The sequence below is a fragment of the Podarcis vaucheri genome, assembly GCF_965113315.1.
Source record: "Podarcis vaucheri genome assembly, chromosome: 7".
Classification (NCBI taxonomy): Eukaryota; Metazoa; Chordata; class Lepidosauria; order Squamata; family Lacertidae; genus Podarcis; species Podarcis vaucheri.
Genome location: NC_138765.1, coordinates 90,355,293 through 90,375,407, shown reverse-complemented (window position 1 = coordinate 90,375,407; position 20,115 = coordinate 90,355,293). Strand labels below are relative to the sequence as shown.

The 20,115-nt window shown below is 44.3% G+C and overlaps 1 protein-coding gene across 3 annotated transcripts in view; it reads left to right on the top strand.

The window, feature by feature from the left end:
* The window catches only part of FER1L5 (fer-1 like family member 5), a 102,114-nt gene that overhangs the window by 68,274 nt on the left and 13,725 nt on the right, over positions 1-20,115 (top strand). For 2 of the 3 annotated variants that reach the window (XM_082229648.1, XM_082229647.1), the window contains exons 35-47: positions 283-444; positions 1,349-1,514; positions 2,786-2,811; positions 4,004-4,063; positions 4,738-4,848; positions 11,416-11,538; positions 12,161-12,316; positions 12,480-12,571; positions 13,648-13,818; positions 14,416-14,564; positions 15,445-15,584; positions 17,666-17,754; positions 18,212-18,307. In XM_082229648.1, the coding sequence (XP_082085774.1) occupies positions 283-444; positions 1,349-1,514; positions 2,786-2,811; positions 4,004-4,063; positions 4,738-4,848; positions 11,416-11,538; positions 12,161-12,316; positions 12,480-12,571; positions 13,648-13,818; positions 14,416-14,564; positions 15,445-15,584; positions 17,666-17,754; positions 18,212-18,307 (1,541 nt within the window). The remainder of the gene's footprint in view (positions 1-282; positions 445-1,348; positions 1,515-2,785; positions 2,812-4,003; positions 4,064-4,737; positions 4,849-11,415; positions 11,539-12,160; positions 12,317-12,479; positions 12,572-13,647; positions 13,819-14,415; positions 14,565-15,444; positions 15,585-17,665; positions 17,755-18,211; positions 18,308-20,115) is intronic. The other variant, XM_082229649.1, reaches the window with a different exon arrangement.

Genomic DNA, 20,115 nt, shown 5'->3' with positions numbered 1-20,115 from the left:
CATCTGGCTGGGTTTCCCCAGCCACTCTGGGTGGCTTACAGCATGCATTTGGGGGGGGGGGGGGAGAATAAAGCATAATAAAACATCATGAATTAAAAAGATTGCACGGGGGGGGGTGTAAACTCCACAATTATCATTTAATTCTTCAAAGGTTCAGGGGAAGTAAAATGGATGGATTGGACCAACCCTGCAGCCAATCCAGAAAGCAGAGCCTCAGGCCCTGTGGCCCCACTTTCTGCTGAGCTGTTGCTTTTATATATATTTATCACAATCTTCCCACAGATCCTGGCTTGGGGCCTGCGGGACATGAAGACCTACAATCTGCTGGCCATCAGCAATCCGAGTCTCATCATAGAGTGTGGAGGAGAAACGCTTCAGACGCCAGTCATCAGGAATCTCCAAGAGCACTCCAATTTTCCAATCAATATCTATCTCATGAAAGTGGTGAGTGGGCCCCTAGCACATGGCAGAGACAGTTTCCAAGGGTGAATCTTAAGACTTGAGATGAAACTAACCTCTCCTCCTATAATAAGAATAAGAATAATTTCCACCATTTTAGAGTTTGCTAATCAGATTTTGCAATCCACATTTTCACTGTGACCTTTTGCCTCATGTCTCCTTTACTAGCTATACTTTCCCTCCAGCCTCTATGCAGGGCTGGCCCACCCATGAGGCAAGGTGAGGCGAGCGCCTCAAGCAGCAGGATTCACAGGGGCAGCAAATCTGGCCTCCAAGGAATGCGTTGCCCACTGCTGCCCCCACAGCGCTACCAACAGTTGCAGCGTGCTCCTTGGGGGCTGGGTCTGCTGCCTCCTCAGCAGGCCTCCCATGCCACCTCCACAGGAGCTTCTTAGAATCCTATGGAATTGTAGAGTTGGAAGGGACCCATGGGATCATCTAGCCAAGCCCCCTGCAATGCCGGAATATTCAGCTGTCCCATATGGGATCTTAGTGAAAGGGAGGCACTGCTGGTCTCCTCCCACCCTTGTTCCAGATGTAGATCTTCTCTCACCCTTTCTTCCCTCGTGGGAAGAGAGGGGATGCCATTTTGTGGTTTGCCTTAGGTGACAAAATGTCTTGGGTCAGCCCTGCCTCTAGCCAAACTGGTAGCGCGTGTCGTCAAGAGCCACAAATGCTTATTTAAGGAAGCATCTTTAGGCCAGGCATGCTCATTTAAATAGGCATCTTTTTAGTTACTAGCTAGACTGAAACCTTGGAGGTGTCATCTCCTCACTTGGACAGCATGACAGTATGTGCACAGCTGTCTTTGTCTCATCATCCCTCAAATGGATCCCCAGGTGTTCCTCTCCTAGAAAAACCTCATGCAGCCCCTCCTGATCTCTCTTAGTACCTGCCTGTGGATGAAGATTATGCGCTTCCTATCGAACTGAAGGTGATAGACCACAGAGAGTTTGGATTTAAGCCTGTGGTGGGCCAAGCGACTGTGAGATCCATGAGCCAGTACTACTGTGACCCCTGGGAAGAAAGGAAGGCCCATAATCTCCCTGTCAGAGGTAGGCCCCACCTTACAGGAGTGAGTTCATTTCATTTTCTATGCTGCTTTTCACTCACATGAGTCACAAAGTGGCTCACAAACAATCAATGACAATAACATGATAGAACACCACAATTATAGAATAATTAACAAATAATCAGTAAAACAAGCACCTTCTATAAAACACTATTAACGAAACAACAACAAAAAAGAGCTAAGCAGCACAGCCACCACACAGGTCATGCTATAAGATTCACAAAGCACTACAGCGCTCATAATCTATAATATTAGCCACATTAACAAACTAACAACCAAAAACAAACTAAGTGCTGCTGAGTTCCATTGCAAGAGTTTATCCTTAGGGCTGAACAGAGCTATATTCCTGGCTGCAAACATGGCGCTGGACACCCCTCCAAACAGCTGCAAAGTGGCAATTGGGGAGAGAGGCTGCAGAGGAGCCGCAGGGTGTGCTTAACCCTTTCCCACCTGTCACTTTGTCCCTGCAAGCGTCTCCTCCTCCTTCCACCCGTTGCTTTTGGTTGCAGCACAGGAAATATAGGTCTCCATGCCAGCCACACACTCTCGAGGCCACTGCAAGGACAGAAAGAGGATAGCCTCATGTATGTCTTTGTCAGTTCCGGGGAACAGGAGTGCCTTGCCCAGTGGAGCAGAGCCACAGCAATAGCCCATAGCAGCAGTGCCACTGGCGCTTAGCAAGGTTTGGTTTGTGCCAAAGGACCGAATTGGCTCTGCCAGTGTACCTGCACAACCCTGACCTCACTGCCACCTTGTCCTTCCCAGTAAGCGGCAGCGATGCCACTTACAGGAGGCTACTCCTGCTGCGCCTGCTGCCTGGGAAGGGCGGGTCTGAAGTGCCTTATGGGTTGCTTCCACATCTGTGTTGTGGGTTAAATGACCTTGCATGCCAGCTGAATGGTCTGGGAACACCGGCTGTTGCTGTAACACAGGTGTGAGAAACCTGTAGCCCTCCAGATGGTTGCTGAACTACATCTCCCATCAGCCACGGCAAGCATGGACAATGGCCAGGGGTGATGGGAGTTTCAGTTCAGCAACATTGATCCCTGCCTGAGAGAACCAGGGAGCCTCATGTAAGCCTCTCTGAGCTTTCCAAAGGGTGAGCAAGCTATACTAAACTAATGGCTCTCCACCTCCTAAAAGCATTTGCAAGCAAAGTGGCGGATTTTGTTCCTGCTTGTTTCCACTGTCAAACCTTTCAAAGTTTGCTATTATTAATTCCACGTCTTCTCAATTTTTCCCTTCTCCCAACAGCCATTGCCAAGACAAAGAGAAAGAAGGTAAGTGTTGCTGCATCTCATTGTCTTGCCACTATTTGATTCAATTCCTTCCTTCCTTCCTTCCTTCCTTGAAGAAGGTCTACATTTATCAGGCTCTCCACAGGCCAATGGAAAGAATGAACCTTTAAGAGCCCTGGTCTCCTCCTACAGTGGTGGGTTTCCAAGGGGTAATTGATACTTCCTTTTGAGCCATGTTTCTAGGCACAGGTGTGTGGTGTGTGTGTGTGTGTGTGTGTGTGTGTGTTTCCCCAGTGCCTTCCCCCCGGAAACATGCTCTTTACTGCTGAATTGGAGCAAACAACCATCCAAATTGTCATTCGTTCCAATTAGTGTTAAAGAGCAGGTTTTCCTGGGGAAAGCAGTGGGCCAAAAAAAGTGCTTGGACACTGCAATTTATTAAAGCACAAACTTGTGCCTAGAAAGTGTGGGGTGGAAGGTAAGTGTGGGTGAGCCCTAACTTCCCATGTTCTATATCAATGTATTTCGGTATCTCTGAGATTCTGAAAGTATTCTTGGTTGCATGAATTTTGCAAGCATGTTCACATGGGGTGCTGGCTGGGGTTGTGTCAACTATGAGTGATCCCCCAACAGCACACCACACATGCCTCTACAATGGATTGGTAGCAGAAGGGAAAGCCTCATCCAGGGAAGCTCAGGTCTTCTTCATTCAGGGCTGGACCTACCATTAGACAGAGTGAGACACCCACCTCAGGCAGCAGATGTTGGGGGACAGGGAGTGGTGGGCTGCAAACCCCTAAGGATTGTGCTGGCTCAGGAGCTCTGCGGAGTAGCCTACACATTTGTGTTGTGTGCATGCCCCAAAGCATAGATCCTACACCTTCCTGCTCAGTTCTCATTCAGCCACCATAGCAGGTGGAATGGAGCAAATTCTTTCTAGGTCCTTCATCCAAGCAGGTTAAGTCGTTGCCAAACTTCCAGTTTTTCTTCTTCCTTGCTTTTCTTTCCCTTTTTCTCTCTTTTTAAGGCTTCTGTCTTTTGGTTTTACATTTCACTTCCATAGGTTTAGTCACTTTTCAGGCCACAGCCTATGGCACAGATGCTGCCATGTAAGTAGTGGTAGTCAAAAAAGCCCAGTCCTCCAGGGAAGAGAGAAACTATGGGGTTCCCTGGAAGGAGGAACAAAGTCGGATGGCTGTTGGGCTTGTGAGAGTTGTTCTGCTGCTTCTTGCAGGAGCTGGGCAAAGCCTACAAGGCCTGGTTCTGGAAAAGGCCCTTTAGGAAAGAAGAGAAGGTAAGTCATGATGCCATCAAAGGTAAGGGCCAGTATGGTGTAGTGGTTAAGAGCGGTAGATTCATAATCTGGTGAACCGGGTTCGCTTCCCTGCTCCTCCACATGCAGCTGCTGGGTGACCTTGGGCTAGTCACACTTCTCTGAAGTCTCTCAGCCCCACTCACCCCACAGAGTGTTTGTTGTGGGGGGGGGAGGTGATTGTTAGCCGCTTTGAGATTCCTTCGGGTAGTGATAAAGCGGGATATCAACTCCAAACGCTGCTTCTTCTTCTTCTCCTTGATTGCGGGTGCTGCATCCGTACAGATCTGGAGGCTCCCAAGCCACTCCCCTGCTTGATTTCTTGTTGATTAGGGAGGGGGTAAATTGTGATGTCGCGCTTCAGTCATCAAAACAAAGACTGGTGACTTTTCAGATGGGGGGGCGTAGAAGGATCCATCATAAAACCCACATGCCCCACCCCTCTGACTTCTTCCAATTTTAGTAAAAAACTTGTGTAGTCTTCTAGAAACAGTAGCTGAGCATCGCAAAATGTTTGGGTTATTGTGCTGCCTCCTATAATCTGAACATATTCTACAGATCAGATCCCACAAGTCAAGTTTGGATCCGAACGAATGTTGTTTTGCTCTGAGAGCATGTGATGTGGAGGTGAACTGAATTTCCTTCTCCCCATATAGGAGATTGAAGAAGAGGAAGAGGAGGTGGACTGGTGGAGCAAGTACTACGTGACTATGGGAGATCTGTCAAAGAGTGGACATTACCTGGAGAAGGGCTTTGATAGTTTGAAGGTGCCTGTGCTGTGGGGGGAGGGGTAGCAGCCCAAGCAGAATGCAAGGCAGAACGGCAGTTTTCTCAACTAACATCTGTCCCCAAACTCATGTTTGTAGAGATAATGCAGGGATCTAGTTGTTGTTTTTAGGGTTATTAAAGCAAAAGGGATTGTGAAGAACTCGAAAAGGATCTCTCCAAAATGAATGAATGGGCAGCAAAATGGCAAACGCTGCCATTCTGTGTAAACAAGAGTGAATGATGCACATAGGGATCATTAGGGAAGGAATTGAAAATAAAACTGCCAATATCATGATGCTATGATGCAAATCTATAATGCAACCACACTTGGAGTACAGTGTACAGTTCTGGATGCCTCAACTCAAAATGGATATTGTTGAGTTGGAAAATATTTAGAAAAGGGCAACAAAATACCCATTTGGGTCTTTTTAGTTTAAAGAAAAGGCAAGTAAGAAGAGACATGATAGAGGTATATAAAATTGTGGGTGCTGGGAAGACAGTGGCTAGAGAAAGGTATTTCCCCCTCTCTCATAATACGAGAACTCAGGGATGTTGAAGGAAGCTGAAAGTTGAAAGATTCAGGGCAGACAAATGAATGTATTTCTTCACACACTGCATAGTTAAACTAGGAAGTTTACTCCCACAAGAGGCAGCGATGGCCACCAATCTGGATGGATTTAAAAGATGGCTGAGTATCAATGGCTACTAGCGATGATGGCTGTGTTCTGCCTCTACAGTCAAGAGGCAGAATCCCAGTTGCTTCTGAATACCAGTTGCTGGACCTTGTGTGGGATGTTCTTGTGCTGGGGGGTTTCCCATGGGCTTCTGGCTGGCCACTGTGAGAACAGGCTGATGGACCTGACCCAGAAGGCTCTTACATTCCAGGGAAGACTTCCGGGGAGGTGCCTCCGGTAATGGCGGAATTCCTCTGATTGGGAGGAATTTGCCCTGTGGGAATTTGGGTCTGGCCGCCACGGCGAAGGCGGAGACCCATAAAAAATCACAGGCGGGAGACACCTGTGAACGTGGGATTCGGCGGGCACCTTTTGTGCCTCCCCTACTTGCGGGGAAAACCGGTTTCGGGGGTCCGGAGCGACGTAGGGTGAGCGGCGCGGTGCTTCGAATCATCTGCTTCTTCCACGGAGCAAAGCCGCATAGCTGTTGTCGGAAAGTGCTGACCTTTTCCTGTGGACAGTTTGACTTTAAAGTAATTACCCGTGAGTAGAGCTGAAGCGGGAGAATTGGATTTTTAAAAGTTTAACTTGGTATCGTAACGGGGAGGTACAATACAGGAAGTCCACCTTCCCCTTTTGTAAATAGACTGAGGCAATGAGGCTGCAAGCTGAAGTCTTGGAAAGCCTTTTGTAAAAGACTAAACCTCCATCGGTAAAGAACATTAACACACACACCCTTTTGGAGGCAGGAGAAGGGGGGGAGTCGTGGACTGAGTATGCCTGCAGGAGAGAGTGAAGAGAGTTAAAATACCACCGTTCTGACCCTGGGAACGGGCTGCTAGCAGGACTGAGGTTTTGTGAAATGTTCATTGACAGTGTTTAGAATGTTCACTGACAGCTAGTATAAGAGAAAATACATTGTTTCTACTGTCTCCGGCTGCCTTTAAAAAGGACTAAAAGTAACTGAAAACTGAAACTAACTTTGGATTGTTTAAACTGTGTTTAAAAGAGGACTTTATTTAATATAAACAGAAACTGTTTCCCCCTACTGGAAGCCTTTGAAACTGGTGGCTTTACAAGAGTTGGGCTAGGGGAATTTCCAGCTGCAAGATAAAAAGACTGTGAGACTCTGGGATTGACCTTGAATTTTTTAAGTGTTATGGCAAATGAAAAGGAAAAAAACAGACCAGTCAACTGCTGAAAAAACTTTAAGGTCTGGGAGGACTTGGCAGCAACCCAGGAGAGGCTCAACACAAGGCCTTCCTGCTTCTTCTGCTGCTGCTTCTGCACCTGTACACTCAAAATCAAGAGGAATGTCGACAGAAGAGGCCTTAGCGGTTGCATTAAGTAAGATAAATGATTCATTAGAACAACTTAGCAAGAAAGCAGATGCGACAAATGCAAAAGTGGATGCTGCAACTATTGAAATTGACTTAAATGCAGAAAGTATAAATAATCTGAGACAAAAGGTGGACACTAATACAGAAACCATCCAGAAATTGATACAGGAATCTACTTTGATACGGCAGACTGCGGAGGAAGCCAGGGAGAAAGCTGTTGCTGCGGAAAGTAAAGTAACACAACTGGAGAGAGAGAGAGTCCCAGCCCTCCAGAGGCAACTTGATGAACATAAGTTGACGCTTGCTATGATTGAACTTAAAGAAAAACAGACGAACCTGAGGATCAGAGCCCTACCGGAATTGGAGAAGGAAAGCTTGACAGACTTTCTTACACAGGAATTTGCTGACTTTTGGAACTTGGACCTGGGTCAAGAAGAGTTTAAAATTGTGAGGGCCTTCAGACTTGGAAGAGGAGGGGAAAAAGAGAAGAATAGAATAAGAGACTGCTTCTTTAGTCTCTTCAAACTAAAGAAGAGAGAGATAGAATTTTGGGTTGGCACTACCAGAATAACCTAGAAGTACAACAGTCAAGAGTGGAAACTTTTAAAGACGTCCCGAAACATCTTCTGGATCTGAGGCCTAACTATGAAGATATCGCTGCCCTGCTGAGAAGGAATAAAATCATCTTTAGGTGGGAGTTTCCCCAAGGTTTATCCTTCAGTTTCAAAGGAAGGAAAATAAAAATAAGATCAGAAGAAGACAAAGTAAAGTTTTTGTATAAATACGAAGAAGATCTGCAGAAGGGACTTGGAAAAGAGCAAAGAGCATCGGATAGAGGATCACCAAACAAGGGAATATTGGATATATCAGCATTATCCTTTGGATTGGATCTCCCAGTGAACGTGTCACCACAACCACCAACAGAAGAAGAGCATGCATTAGGTGCAGCTGGAGGAACATCAGCGTAATTACATGATGGGGTTGCAGGTTTTGAGTTGGAATGTGAATGGACTGAATTCTCCAGAAAAAAGGTGGAGAGTCTTTCATTTATTGAAAAAAGAACATTTGGACTTGATTTGTTTACAAGAAACACATGTGACAAGGCTACACAGGAAGATATTGAGTAATAAAAGACTGGGCCAAGAATTTATCTCATCAGACAAAGTTAAAAAAAGAGGAGTGGTCCTTTATGCAAAGGAGAGCCTTTCACCAAAATTTATATTTAAAGATGACCAAGGAAGATTTATTGCAATTGAAATTCAATCACAAGGAGAGAAATTTCTGATTGTAGGTATTTACGCACCAAATGAAGGAAAATCGGAGATCCTGAAAGAGATAAAGTTATACCAAGTACAATATATGAAGCTGATGAATCAGGAAATAGAATGGAAGATTAAACAGATGAGGCAAAAGACATTTGAATCGGCAAATAAGTGTGGAAAATTGTTGGCCTGGCAAATGAAAAAAAGACAAAAACTCAATACTATAACGAATTTGGAAGTGGAAGAAAAGACTATACAGAACCCAGTGGAAATTAGGAAGTGTTTTCAGAGGTACTTTAAACAACTTTATACACAGGAGAAGCAGAAAGAAATGGACATTGATCGATTTTTGAAAATAAATGGGCTACACAAAATCTCCCAGGAAAAACAGCTAATGTTGAATCACAAAATAACGGATCAGGAGGTGGAAGGGGCTATCCAGAACATGCAATTAGGTAAATCTCCAGGACCAGATGGTTTGACTTCAAGATACTACAAATCTTTGAAAGAATGGTTAATACAACCACTGAAGGAAGTCTGTAATTAAATATTGGACGGGAGAAAGGCGCCAGAGTCGTGGAAGGAAGCTTACATTACACTTATACCGAAAACGGAGACTGAAAAGACACAGCTCAAGAACTACTGCCCCATATCACTGCTTAATGTGGATTACAAAATTTTTGCAGATATTTTGGCTAAAAGATTTAAAAAAGGTGTTAGTAGAATAAATTCATAAAGACCAAGCGGGCTTTCTCCCGGACAGACATCTGTCTGACAATATGAGGAATATAATTCATATTCTAGAAAAGTTACAAGTGAACATCAATACCAAGGCAGTCTTGATATTTGTGGATGCAGAAAAAGCCTTTGGCAACATTTCTTGGAGTTTTATGAAGAAGAATCTACAGGGGGTGGGGGTAGGTCAAGGCATTGAAAATGGTATAGGTGCAATTTATTCAGAACAAAAGGCAAAATTAATTGTGACCAATGTAGTGACAGAAGAGTTTAAGATTGAGAAAGGGACACGACAAGGTTGCCCAATTTCTCCATTGCTTTTTATATCGGTCCTCGAGGTTTTGTTAAATATGATTAGAAAGGACCAAGAGGTTAAAGGTATACAAGTGGGAACTAAACAGTACAAACTGAAAGCATTTGCTGATGACTTAGTATTGACTCTACAGGAGCCAGAACCTAGTACTAGAGAAAAACTTAACTGTGAATGAAAGAGAGAAGATTCAGGAGGAGACAGGACTAACATTGGTTAAGAAAGTGAAATATTTAGGGGTTAACATGACTGCCAAAAATGTGAACTTATTTAAGGATAATTATGAAAAATGTTGGACTGAAGTGAAAAAGGACTTAGAAATATGGACAAATTTGAAGTTATCATTGTTAGGCCGAATTGCTGTGATAAAAATGAATGTGTTGCCAAGAATGTTGTTTTTGTTTCAAACATTGCAAATTTTGGATAAGATGGATTGTTTCAAGAAGTGACAGAAAGATATTTCCAAATTTGTTTGGCAGGGCAAGAAGCCTCGAATAAAATGCAAGATATTAACTGATGCCAAAGAAAGAGGTGGATTTGCCATGCCAGACCTTAAACTTTATTATGAATCAGCCGCTTTTTGCTGGCTGAGAGAATGGCTGCTTCTTGAAAACACTGAAGTGTTGGATTTAGAAGGTTTCAACAATGCATTTGGTTGACATGCATATATGTGGTACGATAAGGTAAAAGCACAAAAAGCGTTTAAAAATCACATTGTTAGGAAAGCATTGTTTAATGTTTGAATAAGATATAAGGATTTGTTAGAAAAGAAAACCCCAAGATGGTTGTCACCAATGGAAGCCAAGGCACAGAAAAAACTCATTATGGAGGCCAAATGGCCGAAATATTGGGAAATTCTGGAACAAGATGGAGACAGAATAAAATTGCAGAGCTTTGAAAAATTGAAAAACAAAATGTGAGATTGGCTCCATTATTACCAAATAATGGAGGCATACAAATTGGACAAAAAAGTTGGTTTCCAGGTGGAAAAATCAAAATTGGAAACAGACTTGTTAGATCCAAAAATCAAGAATTTGTCAAGAATGTATAACTTGCTGTTCAAATGGAACACTCAGAATGAAATGGTGAAATCAGCTATGATTAAATGGGCACAAGATGTTGGACATAACATAATGGTGGCTGACTGGGAACAATTATGGACCACAGGTATGAAATTCATGGCATGTAATGCCCTAAGAGAAAATTTAATGAAAATGATTTATAGGTGGTACATGACACCAGTCAAGCTTGCAAAAATTTACCATTTGCACGATAATAAATGTTGGAGATGTAATGAGACTGAAGGTACATTCTTTGACCTTTGGTGGACATGCCCAGGGATTAAGACATTCTGGGAGATGATTTATAACGAAATGAAAAAAATATTCAAATATACTTTTCTGAAGAAACCAGAGGCCTTTCTCCTGGGCATGGTCGGCCAAATGGTGCCAAAGAAGGATAGAACTTTTTTTATGTATGCAACAGCAGCAGCAAGAATACTTATCGCGAAGTACTGGAAGACACAAGATTTACCCACCCGGGAAGAATGGCAGATGAAGTTGATGGACTATATGGAACTGGTGGAAATGACTGGCCGAATCCGAGACCAGGGAGAAGAATCGGTGGAAGAAGACTGGAAAAAGTTTAAAGATTATTTACTGAAATACTGTAAAATTAATGAATGTTAGAAGAATGTTGGAATGAAGTTACTTGGCTTTAGTAGAAATGTTATAAGGAATTAAGTATAAATAGATTAATAGTATATTAAAGGAAAAAATAAGGTTAGAATGTGTTAAGATAATTATAGGATAGAAAACAGAGGAAGATGGAAAGGAATTGCTGAAACAATTAACAGAAGTGGAATACAAAAAGGGAGGTGTGAGGAGGTCGTTGAAATAAGTGAATGAAAGATAAGATATTGAAATTGTTTGATGTTGATTTGATGTTGTTCAATGTCGTTTGATGGGTTTTTTGTTTTGTTTTGTTAGTTTAATGTGTTAAGTGTTATGTAGTGTTTTGGTATTGTATTGTTGTTGTTGTTTGTAGTGTTTAAATTGTTGGAAAAGTAATAAATATTATTTAAAAAAAACAAACCAGAAGGCTCTTACATTCTGATGTTCTTAAATGTAAGAAAATGAATTTAACTCAATGCCTGGAGAAAGATGGCTGAACCACTGAGCAGGTGCACACGCTGCAGGGAGCCCAGCCAAGGTGCTAAGCCAACGTCTGTGTCTCCTTCTCCCAGATGTATAGCTGTGAACTGGAAGAAGTGCCTGAATTCCATGGCCTACAGGATTTCTGCCAGACCTTTCAGCTGCACCGAGGGCTGGTGAAAGATGACGACCCCAGAGTGGGGGGTCAGTTCAAGGTGAGGGCCTGCCCCAAGTGGCCCTGCTTTCTAGCCATCTATAAAAATCCACAGAAATTCCACCCTGGAGACTGTTTTCAGGAGACTGACTTCCCACTCTGCTTCAGGTGTATATTAAACCACATATAGTCTTCAGAAGCAGAGTTGCCAGGTTTTGCATGTGGGTTTCATCCCCCAGGAGAAGCCTGACTAGCCAGTGTTGCAGCAAAAGCAGCACAACGTCTTTGGCACCTTAAAGACTAACAAATTGTCGTGGTGTACACTTTCATGGACTAGAGTCCAGTTTTCTTTGTGCAAGGCTTCTTGGTCTCTTGGCATCTGCATGAGAAGCAGGAAATCAGGGGAGAGATTATGGCAGCTTCGAGCAACAACAAGCTGTATTCTTGAAGCCTTTCCAGGCAGTAGTGGCTGGGGGGGGTGTAGGTGGGGCTGCATTGCTCTCCCAGCTTCCCAACACCTTGCACCCCTTGCCAAGAGCAGGGCACTCAGCATGGAACAGGCACAGCAGCACAGAGCAATGAGCATTGGGCAGCCAGGAGAACAATGTGGCCTTGCCAGCTGCTACTTCTGGGGTGGGGGCAGTGGAGCTGGTAACTAAATGAAACAGTGCTTTCTCCGGCAGGGACTTTTCCGGATCTATCCTTTACCAGAAGATCCCAATGTCCCACCCCCTCCACGCCAATTCCAGGAACTTCCCGACAACGTCTGCGAGTCATGTCTGGTCCGGATTTACATCATCCGAGCCTTTAACCTAGAGCCAAAGGACAACAATGGTCTGGTAATCACAAGAGCTGTGTTCTTTGCTTGCCTGCGGTTCTCGCTTCCTGCTCTGGGCTTCCCTGTGTTATGTGATAGGAGGCTTCCTCTACAGCAGGTGTGGCTGGACCCTGTTTGAGGGTCTGGTCTCCTAACATTCTGCATTGAACTGTGTCCCCTTACAGTGTGACCCCTACATCAAAATCAAGGTCGGGAAGAAAAAGGTTGGAGAGAGGGAGGAATATATTCCCAACACTCTGGAGCCCGTCTTTGGGAGGTAGGTCTGGCACACTTCTCCCTCAGAGCCTCTGCCTGCTAAGGCTAATCTCGTTGTGCACATCCTGCGGATGCTGTCCTGTCCCCACCTCTGGTACAGGGCAGGACAGGGCAGGAAGCTACTGGGATAGGAGAGGGTTGTTAAGAGACAGGTGCACTCCTACCATGACTTATCCTTGGAATGTACAGAGCACAACAAGCATTCAGAGGTGGGAAGGGAAAGGGATTATTTCCTCTCCTCTTTTCCGTTTTTTAATATATAATTTTTATTAAATTTTCTGTTTTACAATTTTAAATACTCATTTAAACATCCTTAAAATATCAATGACTTCTCTTCTTCTTTTATGGTTCATTTTGCATACCATAAATCCCTACATATTTTAAAGGTAAAGGGACCCCTGACCATTAGGTCCAGTCGTGACCGACTCTGGGGTTGCGGCGCCCATCTCGCTTTATTGGCCCAGGGAGCCAGCATGCAGCTTCCGGGTCATGTGGCCAGCATGACTAAGCCGCTTCTGGTGAACCAGAGCAGTGCATTGAAACGCCGTTTACCTTCCCGCCACAGCAGTACCTATTTATCTACTTGCACTTTGACATGCTTTTGAACTGCTAGGTTGGCAGGAGCGGGGACCAAGCAACGGGAGCTCACCCCGTTGCGGGGATTCGAACCACCGACCTTCTGATCAGCAAGTCCTAGGCTCTGTGGTTTAACCCACAGCGCCACCCGTGTCCCTACATATTTTACATAAACTATAAACCATTCAATATTCCATTATTACATCCATCAAAACTTATTTACACTGTTGAATTTATCTTAATGCTGCCAACGTTTTCAAGTGTACACAATTTCCCCCCATATATTCAATAAATATTTTCGAATCTTCTCTAAATGTATGTTCTTCTTGTTCTCTTTTTCTATGTTAGGTCCGCAAGCTGCACATATTCCATCAGCTTAAGTTTCCATTCTTCTTTAGTTGGGACCTCGCTCATTTTCCATTTTGGGTCTAACAAAACGCGGGCCGCAATAGTGGCATACATACATATTTATTCCTCTACTCTTTTCCTTGACCGCCACAGGATGTTTGAGATTATGTGCGACATCCCAACAGAAAAGGAGTTGAAGATCTCATTCTATGACTTTGACATGTTTTCCCCTGATGATGTAATTGGAGACACCACCATTGACCTGGAGGACCGGATCCTGTCCCGCTATGGAGCCAACTGTGGCCTTCCACAGTCCTACTGTGTGTAAGTAGCAATGAGCATAGGTGTTAAGTGGGTGCCTTTTGGACTCATGGTTTTGCTGCAAGAGCTGGGAGTAGCCAGTTCAAGGGGGCAGCCCCACAGAGATGCCTTCCCCAACAGCAGTGCCATTCCCACATCCCCTGGCAGGGCAGGAGCACCAGGCTTAACTAATGAACTGCCAGTGGTCATTTCGTAAGCTACATATCAATGTTTCATCAACAAAGCACTCGGTTTTTAGGTCACGTTTGTCTTCTCTCTGTCATCCACAATATAACTGCTCTGGAGCTCCAGAAATATTTCCACTATGTATTCATCTTACCATTTTAGCAAGCAATATTAATATTAGCTTAACAAGTTCCTTCTCTTTAAAGTCTCTATTTACTTTTCCAGAGATAGGAATGAAGTAGGTGAAATGAAAATGAACAGTTAGCTAATCTTTCTACCCAACAGAGAAGAAAAATCATTGCCCTTTAGCATTTTTTAGGGCATTAAACCAGTTCATGAAATAAAGATTTTCTGCAGTCTAGGAGAAACTACATCCCTCAGGTAGCACCCCCTGCAGATGCCGCTTGACCTCCCGATCACTCCTTTCCCACACAGATGTGGCCCCACCCAGTGGCGAGACCAGCTTCTTCCAAGCCAACTCTTGGAGAATTATGCTCGGACCAAGAACATACCTCAGCCGGATATAAGTGAAGATGGCAGCAGAGCCACTTTCCGAAGCAAGATTTATCAGCTGTCTGACTTTGGTAAGTACTTCAAAATATTCCCACGGAGCAAGAGAGAAGGGGGCTTGAGCTGCTCTGAAGGTTGAGCCCGAGGTCATCACCTGCCACTGGCATCACTAAGCACCTGCTAAAAGGGAGCCCACTGCCAATCCTTTGAAGCTCTGGCTTGCTGTTCCTCCTCCTCGTTGTCGCTTCCTGCTCACCTGTCCTCTCTGGGTGTGGGAGCAATGGTTTGGCACATATTTAATGCTAAAGGAAGATTAATTAAACTATAGTTTGTTACGCTATGCCTTAGCATTATGTGTGAACCCTGCCCAATGACATCACAAAATGGTTTGTTTATTGTCAACAAAGCATGATCTGAAGCCATGGATATTTGGTGGCTTTCAGCCCATGGTTTGTTTTATTTATAATTTGGCGTTATGTGTGAACCCAGCACCTGTCCTTAACCATGGTTTGTCTGACATTCACCAAGCAACAAATTATTATTATTATTATTATTATTATTATTATTATTATTATTATTAGTATACTGCCTTATACCCACAGGCCTCAGGGTGGTCACAACATAAAATCACAATAAACAAACAAAGATAATAATGATGGTGGTGATAGTAGTAGTAGTAGTAGTAGTAGTAGTAGTAATAAATCCTATAAATCCCCACCCAGTAAATCCCCACAAAGGTTTGTAGGAAGAGCATAATGTAAGGAAAAATGCTCCCCCAGAAGAAGCACTCTGCAAATGTGCTCATGATGCACAATGCGTATAAATAGTAGAACACAGGCTGCCTTAGAGCAGAATTTTATTTGTAATTGTGGCCCCCTTTGCCCTGCATGGAAGTCTGTGATACATTTGGCTGAATAAGTGCTGATTCTATTGTACTTGACATTCCCCTTCCAGAGACCAAACTACCTTCACATGGCTTCCTGGGGCCTCCAAAAGAGCGCATGGCTCTCCATCTCCTCCACACCTGTGGGCTGGTGCCTGAACACGTGGAGACTCGTGGCATCTACAGCGCTACCAATCCCGGGATCCAGCAGGTAAATTCCCTGCCTCCATTTCCCCACTGCACCAGGAGTAGCCAGTTGCTGTGAACTGCAGCTCCCACCATCCCTGAGAACTGCTGGAGGGTGCCAAGTTAGATGCTGCTGAGCCTACACATTTGGTGGTTGCTGGAAGAGAGAAGCTTCACTGTTTGCCCCTGTAGTCTGGCTCCCCTTCACAGGTGGGAAGCTTAGAGCAGCTACACACTTGGCTGACATGTTCATTTATCCTACATAAAACTACAGCAAACTCATTCTCCAAGTGCTGACACTTACGTAGCCCAAACAGTACCATCCACTCAGAAGAGAGCTTAATCCCAAGGATCAGGGGCAAGGAGTCTCCAAAACAACACAATAAGGACTGAGCATGCTCAGCGGGCAAAGACTGTGTCCAATGCCAGTCGTACTCAACACAGACCCATTGAAATTAATAGGCATGTTCATTATGTTCATTAATTTCAATGGGTCACACTGAGTAGAAGTTGGTTGGCTAAACCCCAGAATGCTGGGAGTTGATGGAGGGACAGAAAAGAATAGTATCCTGTAAAAGGGGTGGCTGGCTGGAAATCTGAACAGAAGCAAGATTTTCCTGCAGGTCCAACTTACTGTTCATTTATTATAATTGCAATATATATCCAACCATTCTATGCAAAGCATTCAAAGTGGCTTACCAAGTGATGATGGTTATGATTTTTAAAATTGCTATAAACCCATTTTTTAAAGTGTGTGATGATAAAATAAGAACAGGTGAAACCAACAAGAACTGCCCTGTTAAAGGATATTAAAGTAAGCCATGCATTTAAAAAGCCAAGGCAGCTTGACAAACCAAAACCAAATGTCCACATAAGCTTTGTGCAGGAGGATCAGGATGGATGCCTGATAAATAGGTCTTCTGCAGAGACCCTATGGAGAGAATCCCAGAGGTAAGGCCCAGCCAGTGAGTGAGGAAGGCCTCTCATTTCACCCTTGCCAAACATGCCTTAGACAGTATGTTTAGATGCTATCTAGATACCTTAGGCAGGACTGAGATGGGGACCTTTCAAGAAGATCTCAAGACTTGGGTTGGTTTGTGCAGGAGAACTTGATCCTTCAGCCAAGATGGTCCCAGGCCATTTTGCCTCACAACCAGCAATTTTAATGGTGCCCAAGAAAATCTACATCTGGTTGAACCCAGTATATGTCATGGATTACTCTAAATTATAGTTTTGTGAGAAATCCGTCATCCAACAGAACTACAATTCCCAGGGTTCTTTGGGTGAGAGTTGAAAGCTGGTTTCAGTGTAGTAGATGTTACCCTAAATACTCCTGCCCCAGACCCATTTCCTCCTGATTTGGCTGCAGGAGGCAAGGATAAGTTTGGCACTGACCCCCAGGAGACATTTCAGACAAGCTGAAGTACTATAATATCCTAAATAGGTGCTGGTAGATGAAATGGAACCTGCCTTTTGAAGCAGAGTGGCACACACTGGAATTGGAAAGAAAGTCCAGCCTTCTTGCCTGCAGGTCTGAATTTGCAGACTCCTTTATAAAACTTGTAGCCTATAGCCCAAAACCTGGAGGACCCCGCAGGGCATTGAACTAGAATTGTGGCTTAAGAAAGTCTGGAAGTTAGCAATTGCTGAAGAAATAAGATGTGATGTAGCAATCCTGAAAGGGAAAAAGAAACCAGCTGCATTGCAGGCTGTTTGGTGGCAGTTTATTACATAGGCCAACATATCAGGTTTACAAAACACCTTGTCACCAGCATCAGCACAAATCCAGATGTCATTGTTATGTTTCCGCTCCTAACTTTGTCCTTGGACATCTCAGTCTCTTCTGGCCAGTTAAAATGGTGACATTATCCTGGCAATATGCTCTGTAAGGTCCCTGCAAGAACAGCAGAGAAAATGAATGAAATAGGCAACAGTGAGTATACATGAGATTACAATTACTTGCCTGGTTTCCGGCATAGGGAGGAGGATGTGGTTGTTGTTTTTTATCTCTTGTTATGTTCACTGTCTGTTTTGTGACTATACTTTATGTACATCACTGAAGTACCAACTGAAAAACATTAAGAATGTGCCTCTCTTCATATCCAGGGGAAAGTGCAGATGTGGGTCGACATCTTCCCAGAAAACATAGGTGAGCCAGGACCTCCTTTTGACATCACCCCAAGGAAGCCCAAGAAGTAGGTGCACCAAACACAACCACCCCAACCCTTTTGAAGACCCAGAACTATTTGCACCCGCGTACCACATTTTCAGGATGGTTGAATGAGTGTCAGGGTGCAGGTGGACGTGGATGCTGGATCTGACCACCCCGTGTCCGCTGTTGCATACTTGTCATTGTTTCTAATCCCAGAGCATGACACAAGGGGGAAGCTGGTTCACAAAGGCATCTACTGGTGGCGCCCCTGCTCTTAGGGAAGGGCTGCAACTCAATGCCAGAGCATTTGCTTTGCATTCAGAAGGTTCCAGCTCCAGACCCCACTGGCATCTCCACACTGGACTAGAGCGGGGTTGCACAGAAAGTTTTCCTGTAAAAGTCCTTGTTAGCCTGCCCTGTTCTTGTATATAGCAGGAAGAGGAATCCCTTAAAGCACCCTTCCAGTAGCACCAAGACTCTCCTGTTCGTCTCCTCTGTAGGCACGAACTTCGCTGCATCATCTGGAACACCAAAGACGTGGATCTGGAAGACACCAACATTTTTGGAGACAGGATGAGTGACATCTATGTGAAAGGGTACGAGAGAACAGAGGCAGAAGGTTTATGGCAGCCCAACTCCTGTGGTGGCAAGTGACCAACAACTGGTCTTATTTGCAGATGGAGAGCTATCTACCAGCCCTAGCCATATTTCCTTTGAGGTGTCAGCGCCATGATTCCCAAACTGTTATAGCCCCATTTGCATAACAAAACCACTCATTAATTCATTCATCAATTGTGTTGCTTTTCCCCAAAGAACCAAGGTGGTTCACAACAATCAAATGAAGCAGAAGTTCACAAAGGAGAGACTAGTAGCTAAAGATTAGGCTGGTGCTTCTGCATCAGAACTTACTCCTTCTCCTGGTATAGAGAACCTTTGCTCCTCTGCCACATTTGTAGCTGAACTGCAACTCCCATCAGCCTTCAGAAAGGGTTGCCCCAATAGAATCATAGAATCATAGAGTTGGAAGAGACCACAAGGGCCATCGAGTCCAACCCCCTGCCAAGCAGGAAACACCATCAGAGCACTCCTGACATATGGTTGTCAAGCCTCTGCTTAAAGACCTCCAAAGTAGAAGCCTCCACCACACTCCTTGGCAGCAAATTCCACTGTCAAACAGCTCTTACTGTCAGGAAGTTCTTCCTAATGTTTAGGTGGAATCCTCTTTCTTGTAGTTTGGATCCATTGCTCCGTGTCCGCTTCTCTGGAGCAGCAGAAAACAACCTTTCTCCCTCCTCTATGTGACATCCTTTTATATATTTGAACATGGCTATCATATCACCCCTTAACCTCCTCTTCTCCATGCTAAACATGCCCAGCTCCCTTAGCCGTTCCTCATAAGGCATCGTTTCCAGGCCTTTGATCATTTTGGTTGCCCTCCTCTGGACACGTTCCAGTTTGTCAGTGTCCTTCTTGAACTGTGGTGCCCAGAACTGGACACAGTACTCCAGGTGAGGTCTGACCAGAGCAGAATACAGTGGCACTATTACTTCCCTTGATCTAAATGCTATACTCCTATTGATGCAGCCCAGAATTGCATTGGCTTTTTTAGCTGCTGCATCACACTGTTGGCTCATGTCAAGTTTGTGATCAACCAAGACTCCTAAATCCTTTTCACATGTACTGCTCTCAAGCCAGGTGTCACCCATCTTGTATTTGTGCCTCTCATATATTTTTTTGCCCAAGTGCAATACTTTACATTTCTCCCTGTTAAAGTTCATCTTGTTTGTTTTGGCCCAGTTCTCTAATCTGTCAAGGTCGTTTTGAGGTGTGATCCTGTCCTGTGGGGTGTTAGCCACACCTCCCAGTTTGGTGTCATCTGCAAATTTGATCAGGATGCCCTTGAGTCCATCATCCAAGTCGTTGATAAAGATGTTGAATAAGACCGGGCCCAAGACAGAACCCTGTGGCACCCCACTAGTCACTCTTCTCCAGGATGAAGAGGAACCATTGATGAGCACCCTTTGGGTTCGGTCAGTCAGCCAGTTACAAATCCACCGAGTGGTAGCAGAGTCAAGACCGCATTTTACCAGCTTCTTTACAAGAATATCATGGGGCACCTTGTCAAATGCCTTGCTGAAATCAAGAAGGATACATCCACTGCGTTCCCTTCATCTACCAGGCTTGTAATTCTGTCAAAAAACGAGATCAGGTTAGTCTGACATGACTTATTTTTCAGAAATCCATGCTGACTATTGGTGATCACAGCATTCCTTTCTAGGTGCACACAGACTGTTTGCTTAATGATCTGCTCCAGAATCTTCCCTGGTATTGATGTCAGACTGACTGGGAGATAATTATTTGGGTCCTCTCTTTTCCCCTTTTTGAAAATAGGGACAACATTTGC